The 17047-nt window shown below is 31.1% G+C and overlaps 1 protein-coding gene across 1 annotated transcript; it reads left to right on the top strand.

Moving 5' to 3' along the window:
* The first annotated feature begins 6390 nt into the window (after window positions 1–6390).
* On the top strand, window positions 6391–16869 carry glp2r (glucagon-like peptide 2 receptor). Its single transcript, XM_073828821.1, has 9 exons — window positions 6391–6759; window positions 10477–10576; window positions 11041–11142; window positions 12695–12792; window positions 12870–12976; window positions 13364–13520; window positions 14361–14520; window positions 14615–14675; window positions 16770–16869. The coding sequence occupies exons 1-9, from the start codon at window positions 6676–6678 to the stop codon at window positions 16867–16869; spliced, it is 969 nt and encodes a 322-aa protein (XP_073684922.1). The 5' UTR covers window positions 6391–6675.
* The last annotated feature ends 178 nt before the right edge of the window (window positions 16870–17047 follow it).

Here is a 17047-nt window from a genome sequence, read left to right on the forward strand (position 1 = left end):
CGTTCTAATATGCTGATTTGCTGCTCAAGAAACATTTCTAATTATTATCAGTGTTGGAAACAGTTGTGCTCAGGGATGCACCGAAATGAAAATTCTTGGCCAAAGCCGATCAAAATTAAACACTGGGCCGAAGCCCTATGTATTTTGCCAATTTTTTTCACCATTGCATAAATTAAATAGCCAAAATGTGCTTTTTACAGTTTTGTCTTGCTTTTCAAAAAAAAAAAAAATCAATTACAAAACAACAATTTAAAAATATTTACTTAACACTGAACATTTTAACATTTTAGTAGACGTTATAGCCTACCAACAAAGCACAATTTAACTTCAAATTAAAAGTTAGTAAAATAATATTCTTTGGCCATTTTTAAGACCCCCTTCTTGAATCAGGCATGTGCTTAACGTACATATAAATGCAGCCTTGCTGAGCAAAGGAGAATGTTAATAAATATATTAATAGAGCTGTTGTAATGATTGTTATCATTATTTTTGTCTTACTTTTTTATTTAATTTTACAGAACAATAGTAAAATTACAATACTAACAATTATGAATGTTGACTTTTGGCGGAAACCCGCAAGAAAACCTCAGTACTACTTTTTGCTGACAGCAGCAGATTTATGAATGACTCTCATTATGCTGATTCACCGCAGATTTTCCTTGCACTTTGGACTTTGACCCCTGACTAAGGAGCTTGTGCAGCGCTGTCAGAATACGCACAATATAGTGCGTGTATTAGACAACATAACGTTCTGTAGTTTATTTACTAAGGTTTAAGGCCATTTTGCGATTTCAGTCATCATACAGTAAACAGCAACAATCACTCTTTTCTCTTCTCATGGAAGACATGCGATGCGATACTAAACAGTCTCTCACTGTCGGTGCTTGTAATGATTTTTGCGTCTTTCCCTGACAGTTTTAAATGCTTCCACACTGCCAACATGTTTGCTGCGTTAGTAAATTTATTTGCCCTTTTCACTTATTCAGTCGAACACAGAAAGAACTTTTTTTTCTATTCTCGCCCGAATAATTTTGGATGCCGAACATTCGGTGCATCCCTAGTTTCTAATTATTATCAGTGTTGAAAACAGTTGTGCTGCTTCATATTTTTGTGGAAACTGTGATACATTTATATTCAAAAGATTGGGATAAGGAATTTTACTTTAAATAAATACTTATGTTCATCAAGGAGGCACTACATTGATCAAAAGTGACAGTAAAGACATTTATCATGTTACAAAAGATTTCTATTTCAAATAAATGCTGTTTTTTTATCTCTCTATTCATCAAAGAATCCTGAAAAATAAAATGTATCAGTTTCCACAAAAATATTGGGCAGCACAACTGTTTTTAACATTGATAATAATCAGAAATGTTTCTTGAGCAGAAAATCAGCATATGTGACCCTGGACGGTCCGTGTATCATCTGATCATTCAGTTATTCCACTTAATCTGGCAAACGAAAAATAGGCAAAACAGGTTGATGTTTCATTTTTGGGTTTTTCTGAATGAGCCAAAACATGACAGCTGATTTCTTTTTTCCGTTTTTCAGCTCGAAACCAAAAATACAATAAACAGGAAAACCAAAACTAAATAATACAGCTAAATTACGTTTTTCTTTATTTTCAGTTTTTGCTGTGTTTTACCGCTTTGCGCATTCGCAATGAATAGCGGCGTAAAAGCCTGTCATCATTTGTGGTACACTATAATGTAAAGATATGTAGAAGATACACGTCATGCCAGCCGCACTTTTTTGCGCGTCTAATCGTGAAGTTGAATCAAATGATTCGAGATCCGATTGGAGCGCTTCGAAACAGTGGATCACGCAGTGTTTACTGATTCGGAGTTTCCAAAAAGCTCCTTTGATACTAAATGTATTCGTTGTTTTAAATTAATCATTACTATTAATAGGCCTAACTTAGGATGTTTTTATTAAATTGTGATGACATAATACAGCTTCCGTCGTATTAAAAACATTTCATGACCTGACACCCATTATTTTTTTCTTACCTAAAAAGACGGGTATATAATGCATGTTGTCAACAAATTACACTAACCAGTCTCTCCAGGATTTCAAGATGTTTTTTTTTGTGAGTTTTTTTATTTTATTTATTTATTAATAATTAGGATATCACATTATCATCCCCCCGGCAAATCGCACCCATAAATCGCCCCCATCCCCCCAGCAAATCGCACCTATATATACAATATTTATTTATTGCTATTTTCCATCAAGTCAAAAAAGAGTATGATTTTAATGTTTCTGAATAAATGATATTTTGTACATACATTTTGACCGCTCCCAGCACGATTAGACGCGCAAAAAAAAGTGCGGCTGGCATGACGTGTATTTTCTACATATCTTTACATTGTGTACCACAAATGATGACAGGCTTTTACGTCGCTTTTCATTGCGCATGCGCAAAGCTAAAAATAAAGAAAAACGTAATTTAGCCGTATTATTTCGTTGTGGTTTTCCTGTTTATTGGATTTTGGTTTCGAGCTGAAAAACGGAAAAAACAAATCAGCTGTCATGTTTTGGCTCATACAGAAAAACCCAAAAATGAAACATCAACCTGTTTTGCCTATTTTTCGTTTGCCAGATTAAGCGGAATAACTGAATGATCAAATAATACACGGACCCTGGACCACAAAACCACTGATAAGGTTCAGTTTTTCAAAATTGAGATTTATACACCGTCTGAAAGCTGAAAAAATAAGTATTCCATTGATGTATGGTTTGTTAGAATAGGACAATATTTGAAAATCTGGAATCTGAGGATGCAAAAAAAAATCAAAATATTTCGAAAATCGCTTTTAAAATTGTCCAAATGAAGATCTCAGCAATGCATATTACTAATCAGAATTTAAGTTTTGATATATTTATGGTAGGAAATGTATAAAATATCATGGAACGTGATCTTTACTTAATATCCTAATGATTTTTGGCATAAAAATCGATAATTTTGACCCATACAATGTATTTTGACTATTGCGATAAATATATCTGTGCTACTTAAGACTGGTCACATATTAGAATGATTTCTGAAGGATCATGTGACACTGAAAACTGAATTAGTGATGCTAAAAATTCAGCTTTGATCATAGGAATAAATTACATTTTACAACATATTCACAGAGAAAACCGGAATTTTAAATTGTAATAATATTTCAGAATTTTTGCAGCATTTTTAATCAAATAAATACAGCCTCGATTAGTAGAAGAAACTTTTTAAAGAAAACTTTTTTTTTTTTAACTTTTTTGTGTATGTCTTTGATCCTATAGCAGTTCTGATCTGGCAATTTTCGAAACTCTTGATGTTAATCACGGAAGTTCGATGTTTCTGCGCGTTTGTTTATCATCAGTTCTGTTTTGTATATCTGTCGCTCATCTTGACCCTGCGCGAGAGATCATGAGAACTCACTTCAACTTCAGACTGTCAGACTGCACGAGTTCGTTGGCCATTTTGTTTACATCTGCGGGACACGTAGCATCGAATGCAAGAAAGCTGACCGGACACATGCATGCACCAGTGATTTACTTTCATACAGACAGGAATTCAGAATCAAATGATTTACTTTCATTTTCTCATTAGGTTTGAAATGGACAGATTCACAGGGATCATCATTTGAATATCTTAATAGAAGATGCTTAAGATGTTCCTCAAATTCTCAGTAGTCTTCTTTACACTTTAGATGAGCTCTTACATGTAAGTATATCATCTTTATTTTATCTTTATCTCTATCTCCATTGGTTTAAATTGCTTTACTAAAGAGATTTAGATATTAAACTTAATAGCAGTGGAAGATGTTGATATTTTAATGCATAATGTGCATGGCATTAAAGTAAAAAAAAAAAGTGTTTGCAAATGTGTAAGTTTGTCTGATGATGATCTGAATGTTGCATTAATGCAGCAGACGCTCAAGCCGGTCAATTCACTTCCATTTTGTTAATGCATCGTAATTGACTTCCTGAATGAAGAACATTAAATTCCTATCCTTATTAGCAGACTGCGTTAAAAGCGGATAATTATACATTATGGCAGGTAATTATCCTAACGAGTGAAGTGCTTACATGCTCCTGAAGGTCTAGCGAAGTTAATTTCTATTAGCTTGGGCTGCGGTACAATAAGAGCAGAGGCGTCTGGTGTTATTTATTAGTTTTATTTGACAAATGGCTGGCACATAACAAGGTGAGCTTAGCTTGAAGACTAACCCAGAGGCTTTTAGTTGATGGCTGGCTCATAACAGTGCTTTATTGTGTATATGTTTAACGTGGTACGGCTTTTAAAGCATTGCACTAATAAATGTGTGTGTTTTTTTTTCAAGTATTGTCTAACATGACATATAGGATAATGGGAAAACTATACTACGAGTTATGCTAGATTTGATTCATATTTAGAGTTTTTATATTTTATTAAATATTAAAAGTATTAAATATTTTTAAATTTAGTGTTGACTGCAGTCCACAAACTCAAAGATTCAACTCTGTTGCTGAAGTTATTGCAAGAAAAAATAGTCAAACTAATATTTTTCTTCAATTTATTGCAAATATAAATTCATCAGTAGCTTTACACCAACATTTGGTTCCAAAAGAAGTTTTATCCAAACAAAGTTTGCAACATTATTACTGTTTCTGCTGTAGTTTTTGTTTCTGTTATTTTAATTAAAAAAAATGTTTAATGTTATTTAATCACACAAAACTAAAAAACAGGGTTTCAAATCTACATTTTGGTAACAGGGTTAAAATTCAAACATCATTTCAAGAAATAGGAAACAAAACAGCTCATATAATAATTAATTACATCACTTGAATATTTAAGCACCTCTTGCTGGTCTTTCTGTAATTGTACTTTTTTAAAATTCATTATTTATTTGTTTTTGGTTATTGAATAAAAATAATAATGATTATTATTATGATTATTTTGATAATGGTAATTATAATACTAATACTAATATTCAATTAAGTTCTGCTAGATTTTCCATTTTATTAATATTTAGGGTTTTAATATTGTATTAAATATTGAAGTATTAAATATTTAGAAATTTAGTGTTGACTGCGGTCCACAAATTCAAAAATTCAACCCTGTTGCTGAAGTTATTGCAAGAAAAAATACTCAAACTAATATTTTTCTTCAATTTATTGCAAATATAAATTTATCTGTAGCTTTAAACCAACATTTGGTTTTCAAAACAAATTTTATTTAAACAAAGTTTGCAACATTTACTGTTCCTGGTATAGTTTTTGTTTCTGTTATTTAATCACACAAAAATGTATCTGCATTTTGGTAACAGGGTTAAAATTCAAACATAATTTCAAGAAATAGGAAACTAAACAGCTCATATAATAATTAAGTATATCACTTGAATATTTTCTGAAGATTAAGCACCTCTTGCTGATCTTTCTGTAATTTGTGTACTTTTTTAAAATTCATTATATTTGTAGTCATTTGTTTATTTGTTTTGGTTATTGCATAAAAATGCTTTGGATGAAAAATAATAGTAATATTCAATTAAGCTCTGCTAGATTTTCCATTTTATTAACATTTAGGGTTTAAATATTTTATTAAATATTAAAAGCATTAAATATTTAGAAATGTAGTGTTGACTGCAGTCCACAAACTCAAAAATTGAATTGCAAATAAATTTAATTTTAAACCAACATTTGGTTCAAAAACATGCTTTTAGTAAGTTAAAGTTTCATTTAGACAAGTTTGCAACCTTGGTACTGTTTCCTTGTACTGGCCATAATGGAATAGTTTTTATTGTTGTTGTTTTAATTCGTTTTTGTTTATTTTTATATTATTTAATCACACAAATCAAGGTATAAAATCTACTATATTTTAGTAACAGGGTTAAAATTCAACCATCTTTTCAAGAAATAGGAAACAAAACAGCTCATATAATATTTAACTATATAACTTAAACATTTTCTAAGTATAAGCACCTCTTTTTACGTTTTTTTTTTAATTCATTTATATATTATTTATTTATTTTTGGGTTGAATAAAAAAATATTTTGGATAAAAAAATAATAATAACAGTAATAATAATTATTATTTTAATAATAATAGCAATAATAGTAGTAAGTAATAATGTGCTAAATGTGATTTCATTTTTAGGCCCTGTTTTGTGTCCTTTGTAGAGCGTACTTCATTTTTTTTAAATGATAAAGCCTTTTGAAATAATATTTGTTCTTGCATTTTATATTTTGCAGGCTGCATTAAAATGCAGCAGAATCTATGACCAATGTTTCTCTCTCTCTCATATTACTACAGTTTTGATGTTTAATAATACCTGTGAAACTGTTGAAAATGCTAAGATGCTCTAACTAAATTGTCTTTAAAGTCTGTTTGCTTTGTGTTTCATAAGCTGCAACAGTGAAGCTCCCATCTCTTGCCTTATCTTGATTGGCTGGGAAGGGCCAGAAGTGAAGCAGGACTGAGTGAAACAGCGCAGTCGCTCTCATTTGGAGATTAGGCAACAGAAGGTCCGGAGTCTGTCAACTCGGAGGCTCTCACTCCCATCCAGACCAGAGCAGCCGCATCGGATGATCAACAGGAAATCCAGCGTGAGGACAGGAAACGCTATGAGTGAGTGGAGCTGCGGTGGCCTGAGGGACGCGGCGTGACGTGCTGGAGCTCCGTTCATGGGCAGGTGAATATCGAGCCGTGTTCATGGTGTTCATGCTGCTCGCGGGGAGAAGAGCGGCGCTCAGAGTTCAGCGCTGGACTCTTATCGTGCTCCTCTACAGCAGTCAGGTCAGTCAGTGACATTCACATATACTGTACATCTCTATACATCTCTGTCAAATGATTTTAGATGTGTCTAGAAAAAGTTTCAGTTTAGAGTTTTTTAGCTTTGCAAACTGCAGTCAATACACTGTTTTACAGGAAAAATTTAGTTCAGTGTATTGCTTGCTATTTCTTTGTAATTATTTGTGAAATCTACTAGCAATTGAAGAGTGAAAATTGTTTAAAAGCAAATCTTACACCAATTTATTTCAGTGTAGGTAGTCAGTTAAAAAGGTAACACTTTGCAATGTTACATTATTTAACATTAGTTAACTGCATTAGTTAACATTAACTAAGAATGAGCAATACTTCTACAATAAAATTAATCTTAATGTTAAATGCAGCATTTACTAATGCATTAATTAAATCACAAGTTGTGTTTGTTAACATTAGTTAATGCACTGTGAACTAACATGAACAAACTATGAACGACTGTTTTTATTAACTAACATGTAATAATAAGTGTAATAAATGTATTGTTCATTGTTTGTTCATGTTAGTTAATGCGTTGACTTACATTAACTAATGGAACCTTATTTTAAAGTGTTACCATTTAAAAAAGTAACTTGAAGTACTAAAATAATAACAGTCAATTAAAAATAAACCAAATAATAAAATAAGAGTTTCTACACATCTCTGTCAAATGAAACTAGAAAAAACAATATATTTTTATTAACATTGACAAAGATGAATAAATAGTGTAATAAATGTATTGTTCATTGTTTAATACATTAACATTAACTAATGAAACCTTATTTTAAAGTGTTACTGTTAAAAAAAGTAACTTTAAGTACAAAAATAATAAAAGTTAACTAAAAATAAACCAAATTATAAAATAAGAGTTTCTACACATTTCTGTCAAATGACTTCAGATGTGTCTAGAAAAAGTTTAATTTTAGAGTTTTTAGCTTTGCAAAATGCAGTTAATATGCTGGTTTTTCAGGAAAATTCTATTTTATTCTTTCAACTTCAGTTCAGTGTATTATTTGCTTTTTTGCAATTATTTGTGAAATTTCTAAATGTGTAATTTTTTTCTTACACCAACTTTTTGTAGTCAGTTGTGTAGTTAGTTAAAGAGGTAGCACTTTACAGTAAGGATCATTAGTTAAAATACATTATAGTTAACTAGAAATGAACAATACTTCTACAATAAAAATGAATCTTAATGTTAATTTCAGCATTTACTAATGCATTATTAAAATCACAAGTTGTGTTTGTTAACATTAGTAAATACACTGTGAACTCACTTGAACAAACAATGAACAACTGTAGTTTTATTAACTTACATTAACAAAGATTAGTAAAAAGTGTAATAAATGTATCGTTCATTAACTTACACTAACTAATAGAACCTTATTGTAAACCATTTAAAATGTTACTTTAAGTATAAAAAGAATAAAAGTCATTAAAAATAAACCAAATAATAAAATAAGAGTTTCTTTTTTCATTCTATTAAGTGATTCTGTGATTCTGGCTGAATATTTGAATAATTTTTACAGGAAAATACTATTCAGTTTTTTACTTCAAAATGTAATGTTTAATTCAAATGTATTCAAATTCATTATTTGTGAAACTTACTAACATTGTTTTGGCATAAAAGTAACTTGCAGTTGATAAAATAATAAAAGTAGAAGTTTTTCAAAGTTGTAAATTATTGGAACATAAATTATGCAGACATTATTGAAATATGTTTTACAAGAAAATATGATTTCAGTTTTTCTACTTCAAAATTGCATGTTTATTTCAATGTTTTACTCAGTTTTTTGTTTTGTAATTATTTAAAAATGTTGAGCAATTTTGATGAAAAAGTTGTTTGTACACCAAATTTATATCATATATCAAATGCTATATCTTGATATTATTATCAACAGATACCTAGGCATATCTCTGCCCATATGTTGTTGTTTAAGCTCTCGTATAAATCCACATACCCTGAAAGTTTAGCAGACAGACATGAATCTCTGGAGATTAGCGCAGAGAGAGAGAGTTCGGCATCGTTGGAGAAACATTGCAAAATATGCTCCAGACATGATAATCTGCATGTGATTTGTGTAAAGGTCTCTCAAACATTTATAATATGATTAAACATTTTTAATGCACCGCAATTTATTAAAAGGTATAAAAGAGGCTGAAAATGGTGGACAGTTTTGCAAGCTGCCATTATAGCTCGTGAAAATATAGCATAGTGCTTTTTTAGTAACCATTTTAGTTGCTGTTAATAAACTGAAACCACATTTCAATTTAAGCTTTAAAATAAAAATAAAAAAAGCTTTTTTTAAAAAAAAAAACATAATTATTGAAATGATTAAAACTATGCACAAAAGATAGATTAACAACTCTAAAATATGAAAGTGTGCATGTTGGTCACTTTCACAATTGTGTCAAATGTCAGCATATACAGTTTTGTGCAATGGAGAAAGTTATAACCCTCCCCGTCTGTGCAGACATGATATTTTTAGGATTCCTTAACATTTAGGTGAAAGTTCTGAGCAAATCTTGAATGTTAAATTAAACACACTGCAAAAAATGCTTTTCTTGCTTAGATTTTTTTGTTTTGTTTCCAGCCAAAATATCTAAAAATTCTTCAATCAAAAAGGATTTTCTAGACGAGTAAAAAGTATTGTCAAAATTAAGTGCATTTTTGCTTGAAACAAGCTAAATAATCTGTCAATGGGGAAAGAAAAATAATCTTGTTTTCTCTTTGAAATAAGTTTTTTTTGCTAAAAAATGGCAGATTATTTTGCTTGTTCTAAGCAGAAACTCACTTAATTTTGACTTGTCTAGAAAAACCTTCTTGATTTAAAAATTTGTAGATATTTTGGCTGGAAACAAGACAAAAATCTAAGTAAGAAAAGCATTTTTTTTTTTTTGAGTGAGTACAGTATGTAGTAACATGATCGCAAATCATATTGTAAACAAAAGTGAGATTCTGATTATTAAAATCAGTAGTATTTTGTCCAGTAAATCCTTTAGATTTGTACATCTGCTGTCAGATGAGGAGGACGGTGGTCATTTATAATAGTGATTTAATCCTTTTAGCTCATTTTTATGTGCTTAAAGTCCTCTTGTAGCTTTTCCTCATACAGTATAAATATCAGAATGCTTCTTGTAAAACATACTGCAGTCATATTTATAAGTATTGCTCATCTAGAGTACTTATCTTAAATAAAGAGCTACGCCGTTCATATACATTGTGTTAATAAAGTGTACTCTTTAGCAGTGTTTATTACCTCTAATCCTATTTAATACACCATAGAAATATTAAACCCAGTACAGTATTTAGAGTATCTGCAAATGAGTAACAAGAAAGCATCCAAGCAACTGATATTCAGCAGTTGGCACTGTAAATTAGAAAGAATGTAAATATTTATCTGTTCATTGTAGCAGAAATGAAACTGTGTTTAATATCACCTCCAATGGCAAGCGCACAACACTCTGCGGTGTTATTAGTTGAGTCCTAATTAAACAAGATTCAAACTAGAGCCTTCTAAAAACAAAGTTGGTGTCTAAAAGCTTTCTAAAAAGAGAAAGATATAAAGAGAACTGCATACAGAACATTTATAAATGCTGCCATCTTGTGTTTGAAAATGTGCCATCAGCTCTCATTATGACTCGGTGTGCAATATTCACACTAAATCCACACATTAACAGCAAGTAAATGTCATGTATTATGGTTTTGTAAAGGTCATGGGCTCCATGCTGGATGATCTGATCTATAAACGTAGTGAATATCAAGAAAACTGCACTCGATTCCACTCGAAAGCCACTTTCCCTACTGGAACTGGTGAGTGAAATCAGTTGAAATGTGTATATATTTCAATATTTGTGACCCAGGACCACAAAACCAGTCATGAGGATCATTTTTTTTTTTAATTGAGATTTATATATCATCTTAAAGTTGAATAAATAAGCTTTCCATTGATTTATGGTTTATTAGGATAGGACAATATTTGGTTGAGATACAACTATTTGAAAATCTGGCATCTGAAGGTGCAAAAATAAATGTCCAAATGTAATTATTAGCAATGCATATTAATAACCCAAAATTAAGCTTTGATATATTTACTGTTGGAAATTTACAAAATATCTTTACTTAAAATCCTAATGATTTTTTGACATTTTTGACCCACAGAATGTATTTTTGGCTATTGCTACAAATATACCCCGTGCTACTTCAGACTGGTTTTGTGGTCCAGGGTCACATTTAAATACAGATTATATATATGTTATTATTAACTCACCCTTTAGGAATTTTCTGCAATGGAACATTTGATGGTTTTGCCTGTTGGCCACATTCATCTCCTGGGATCGTGTCTGTACCCTGTCCTCCTTATTTACCATGGATCAAAGGTCAGTTATTGAATTCTAGTTTAACACTTTTTGTCTTATTATAGTTAAAAACGTACTGAGTTGTATCATTGCATCATTAATTGCCATTTCTGATGTGAATAATTAAATAATATGTATAATATGCATACTTATTTACTATTAATATAGGTCAAAAGTTTACCTCCCCTTTCCAGAATCTGCAAAATGTTAATTATTACCAAAATAAGAGGGATCATACAAAATGCATGCCTTGGTGAGCAGAAGAAACTGACCTGAATAAGATATTTCGCATGAAAGAAGTTTACATGTAGTCCACAAGAGAAAATAATAGTTGAATTTTTAAAAATGATTTAATACTGTGTTGTTACTTGATGATCCACAGCTGTGTTTTTTGTTTAGTGATAGTTGTTAATGAGTTTGTCCTGAACAGTTAAACGACTTGCTGTTCTTTAGAAAAATCCTTCAGGTCCCACAAATTCTTTGGTTGTCCAGCATTTTTGTGTATTTGAACCCTTTCCAACAATGACTGTATGATTTTAAGATTCATCCTTTCACACTGAGGACAACTGAGGGACTCATATGCAACTATTACAGAAGGTTCAAAAAAACAAAGCATTAAGACCTGGGGGTGAAAAGTTTTGAACAGAATGAAGATGTGTGAATTTTTCTTAATTTTGCCTAATTTTTTCATTTAGTACTGCCCTTCAGATGCTACAGAAGATAGCTACATGTTTCCCAGAAGACATAATAAGTTATGTCTTAATAAGTTATAATAAGTTATGCCCCCCAAGTACACAGAAATCCTGGAAAACCAAAGAATTTGTGGGAGCTGAAGGATTTTTCTGATGAACAGCAGGCAGTTTAACTGTTTGGGGCAAACAAGGGACTCATGAACAACTATTACTAAACCAAAAAACACAGCTGTGGATCATTCAGGTAACAACACAGTGTTAAGAATAAGGGGGTGTAAACTTTTGAACAGGGTCATTTTTTTTTTTTTTTATAAATTCAACTATTATGTTCGCTTGAGGACTATATGTAAACATCTTTTATGTGAAATATCTTATTCAGGTCAGTTCAAAATAAACAATAACATGCATTCTGTATGATCCCTCTTATTTTGGTAAAATAATTAACATTTGTGTAAACCTTTGACCTCAACTTTACATTCAAATATGTATACTAAGGTTTTTCATATTTCTTCTATATTTCTATATTAAAATATATATAAAAAAAACGTTTTATGTTGTAATATATTTTCAAATGTAATTTACAACAGCTAAAACTAAAGCACCAAGTCTGCATGTGATACTGAAGAGTAGAGAAATTATTCTAAAAATTCAGCCTTGATCATAGAAATAAATAACCTTTTACAATTTACTCACATACTGTAGAAAAGTGTTATTTTGAAATGTAATAATATTTTACTGTGTTCAATATACCAAATATATGCAGTCTTGGCAAGCAGAAGAGACTTTAGTCAAAAGCATTAAAAAAAACGTAATTATTTCAAACTTTTTGACTTTCGATAATGTATAATTTTCTGATTAGACATTGTGGTGGTAATTTTCAGGTGCTACTGGAAACGTGTACAAGGAATGCACGGTCAACGGGACCTGGAAAATCAGAAATCAGTCAGAGTGTGAAAACGATAATTTTTTCAAGTCCGAGGTGAATATTGCTACCATACATTACGAGTATGGTGTCCGTCACAGAATCATTTTTACAATAGTATCCTGCATACACAGGAAGAAGAAGTGTTTCGGCATTCTGTGCTGAGAGTCTTGTCCATTGTAGGATACTCGCTGTCATTTTCCTCTCTTTGCTTGGCTGTTCTGATCATGGGTCTTCTGAGGTGAGTGTTGTTCTGCAGGGTTCGGTGTTTGGTCCTTTTGGTAACTCAAGATAGCTTTCCTTCACTATTTCTCATAGCACTTTAATCATAATCTCACTGGTTTCACAGCCAGATGATGACAAACCAATGTCTTATTTGGAATGTAGACATTCTCTCCTGTTCACTATGTTTACTTTTAACCAATGTTCCCTGTCGTTGTACTGACATAATTGGATTTATTATTGCACTTACATTTCCAAGCTTTGTTTTCATTGATCAAGTAGAATCCTTTCTGTCTTGTCCGGTCATTCGTTCTGTTCCAGCACAGAGCTGGCTCCAGTTATCTGATATCTTAATTTTATTTGTCCCTGACCAAGCAATAAATAATTCTTACCTGTTGTTTTGCAGGAAGCTTCACTGTACGAGGAACTACATCCACATGAATCTCTTTGTATCATTCATATTTAGAGCAACAGCAGTAATTATCAAAGAGGTTATATTACAAGTTGCGTATACCAACTTGCCCAGGGATGAGAACGGATGGAACAGCTACACAAAGTCTACGGTACAGAAACATTATTTAATGCGACTGCTATTTTTTTAAAATATTTTTTTGGAATTTTTCAAGGAATTGCATCCAGTGTTGGGGAAAGTTACTTTTAAAAGTACTGCATTACAATATTGAGTTACTCCTTAAAAAAGTAACTAATTACATTACTTTTGCGTTGCTTTTTAAATCTGGGCAGGGCTTGCTTGTTTGTTTTTAATATAAAAAGTTCTATTTTTGGCAAATGTAAAAGCCTTTTCACACCAAAAGCCTCAGGCTTAGAGAAAAGTAAATTCACGTCTGTACAGTAGACCGCAGAAGAAAAAATGTCAAATCTTCAGCAATAAAAAAAAAGGAAAACAAATGTTAGATTATTTTGAGTCATTTTTGCTTCGTATATCATCATCGAAGGTCGGCAGCAAAGACATTGCTTAATAAAATGGGATTAAATACATAAAGGATATTTTTATTATTTAACATATTTAATTATTGCAGGTTTGCATTGAATTTCACCATTTTTGTTCATTTTGAGGAATACTGCATCTGTTTCTTTAGTGTGTGAGATGAATTAATCCATGTTCACATTTATTCTAGAACTAAAGTAACATCTTACTCATGATTTCTCTCAACATGGGGACATTAGAGCTTTTAATCAATAAATAGGGAAAAAAGTAACTGGCATTTCTTATTTGAAAGAGTAATTTTCTTGTCAATTAAAAAGTAATGCGTTACTTTACTAGTTACTTGGAAAAAGTAATATTATTTTGTAACTTGCGTTACACTGATTACATCTGAACATGTTATTTCAAAAAACAAAAAGCCAAGACAAAAGCAGTAATATAAATGTCAACCTTCCAGATTTCATTCATCTGCAAGGCCTCAAAGGTGTCGCTGGAATATTTCGTGGGGTGTAATTACTTCTGGCTGTTAGTGGAGGCGATATTCCTCCACACACTGCTGTTCACTGCAGTTCTGACCAGGAAAAGACTTCTAAAGAAATATATGATTATAGGATGGGGTGAGGTTGTTTTTACTACATAAAAATACTCTTTCATTTTTATTTTCTTTAGCAATATGTCATGATTTATTAATTCTCCAATTAACTCATTCAGGAACTCCTTTATTGTTTGTGATTCCCTGGACTGTTGTCAAAACATTGTATGAAAATAAAAGGTAGGTGCCTGTTTTACTTCTGATTGACACTTTAAAAAGAAGCTTTGCGTGTACTGTAATACAGAAAATTATTTGTGTGAAGAGTTAAAAGGCTGTTTAAAAGTTTGGGATAAGTAAGTTTTTAAATGTTTTTTAAGAAGTCTTTTTTTTTTTTTTTTTTTTGCTCATCAAGGCTGCGTTTATTTGATTAAAAATACAGGAAAAACAGTAATATTGTGAAATATTGCAATTTAAAATAGTGGTTTTCTATTGTTATATACTTTCAAATATAATTTATTCTTTTGGTGCAATGCTGAATTTTCAGCATTCATTTCAGTCTTCAGTGTCACGTGATCCTTTAGAAATCATTCTAATATACTTTTTGGGGGGGACTGATACTTTTTTCAGGATTCTTTGAGAAATATAATTTATTTAAAATATTTTGTAACACAATACACTTCTGTTCAAAGTTTTAAAAATTAATACTTTCATTGAGCAAGGATGTTAAATTGATCAAAAGTGATAGTAAAGACTTACGTTGTTAGAAAAGATTTCTATTTTGATTAAATGCTGTTCTTTTTAACTTTTATTCATCAAAGAATACTAAAAAAAAATATCACAGGTTCCACAAAAATATTAAGCTGTTTTTAACATTGATATCAGCATATTAGCATGATTTCTGAAAGGTTGTGTGATATTCAAATAGAAAACCTATTTTAAATTGCAATAATATTTTATAACATTGTATTTTTTGTAGGGGTGGGCATAGATTAATCTTTTTAATCTAGATTAATCTAGATTAAATTTTGGAATTAATCTAGATTAAAATGGCTAATTTGAATTCTGCTGAAGGCATTCAGAATATGTGTGCTACCCAAATAATGACTTAAAGTCTTTGAGAATGGATCATAAAGCTCATGAAGCTGTTCTATGATAATTTGTTGATGAAAATAAATTATGTTCAATTAGATGTACTTGTGTTTACTAACTAACTAACAATTAAATTATTTTTTCTACCTATTAGATTGTGTTTTTTTTTAACGTCAACACCTACCCAGTCCATTACATGTTACACCGTACTTTTATTTTGACAGGTTGCCGAGAAGTTTCTGTGTATACAGTATGATATGATGCTAGTTTTCTCAAATGAAACGGTAAAAGTGACACTCACAGCAGTTTGGGAGATTGAGTTTATCTGTTCATGTGAGATGCAAATGCCAAAAATTACCGGGAGCGTCACGTGTGTTTCAGTATGCGTGTAGTAAAAGCTCGTCTCCGCAATGCATACATACAGCTAGGCAAACGGAACATATCGGATTCATATTAAAACGGTCTTTTTGCATTTCAGTTTTCACATACACTAGTCCATATCGCGATTTGAATTAAGTGACTGACCAACATTTGATTTATGAATCCAAAAAACGACGAATTTACGTGGCATTTCGCTATAGTAGATTCGGTTTTTATGAATGGAGGACGACGCGATCCCGTCTGTGTTTTGGCGGAGGAGACTTAAACGCGCGACCATATTAAACTATCAAGGTGAAAGTCATCATAGCTTGCGTAGTTTAGACCCAGCTCCCAACCCAAATTTGAGAATAGATTAACGGCGATATTTTTTTTATCGCGCGATAAGAGTTTCACGTTAACGCAGCACGTTAACGCCGATAACGGCCCACCACTAATTTTTTGTGTGTATTTCTGATCAAATTAATGGAACTTTGATGTGCATAAGAAGCTTCTTTTGAAAAACATTTAAAATTTTACGGATCCCAAACTTTTGAGCGGCAATATAAATGTTTTTGGAAATGATACGCACTAAAAAAAAAGTTTTCATTCAAAAATTACTATAAAGTTTCACAAATAATTATAAAAAACAGACAGTGTGAAAGACAGACAAAATGTTCTTGTTAAATGTAATCTAATAATCTTCAAAAAAAAAAAAACATTCATGTATATAAAACTAAACATAAGGCTTTATATTATATTGTTTATAATGACATTATATTTATTTATAAATAATTGTAACTATAATAATAATAAAAAAAATTGGTAGCACTTAAAGCCTTTATATATAATACATTATAAATAATAATATGTTTCCTTTTTCTAAAGCTGTTGGTTAAATAACATCAGCTGGATCTGGTGGATAATCAGAGGCCCAATCTCATTATCAGTGATTGTGAGTATGATTTTTATATCTGAATCCTTATGAATTTTATTTAAAATGGCTTGTTTCTCTTTCTTAATGGTTTTCTTTTGATGCTATATTTAACATGAAGACTGTGGAAGGAGAAAAGCAGGGTTAGTTGTTTTACATCTGTTCTGCTATAATGCTGATTTCACTGTATTGAAGCTGTTCCTCGTGCGTTGTGCCTCATGCTGGTCACGAG

This window comes from Garra rufa, chromosome 22, assembly GCF_049309525.1.
Source record: "Garra rufa chromosome 22, GarRuf1.0, whole genome shotgun sequence".
In the NCBI taxonomy this organism is placed as follows: Eukaryota; Metazoa; Chordata; class Actinopteri; order Cypriniformes; family Cyprinidae; genus Garra; species Garra rufa.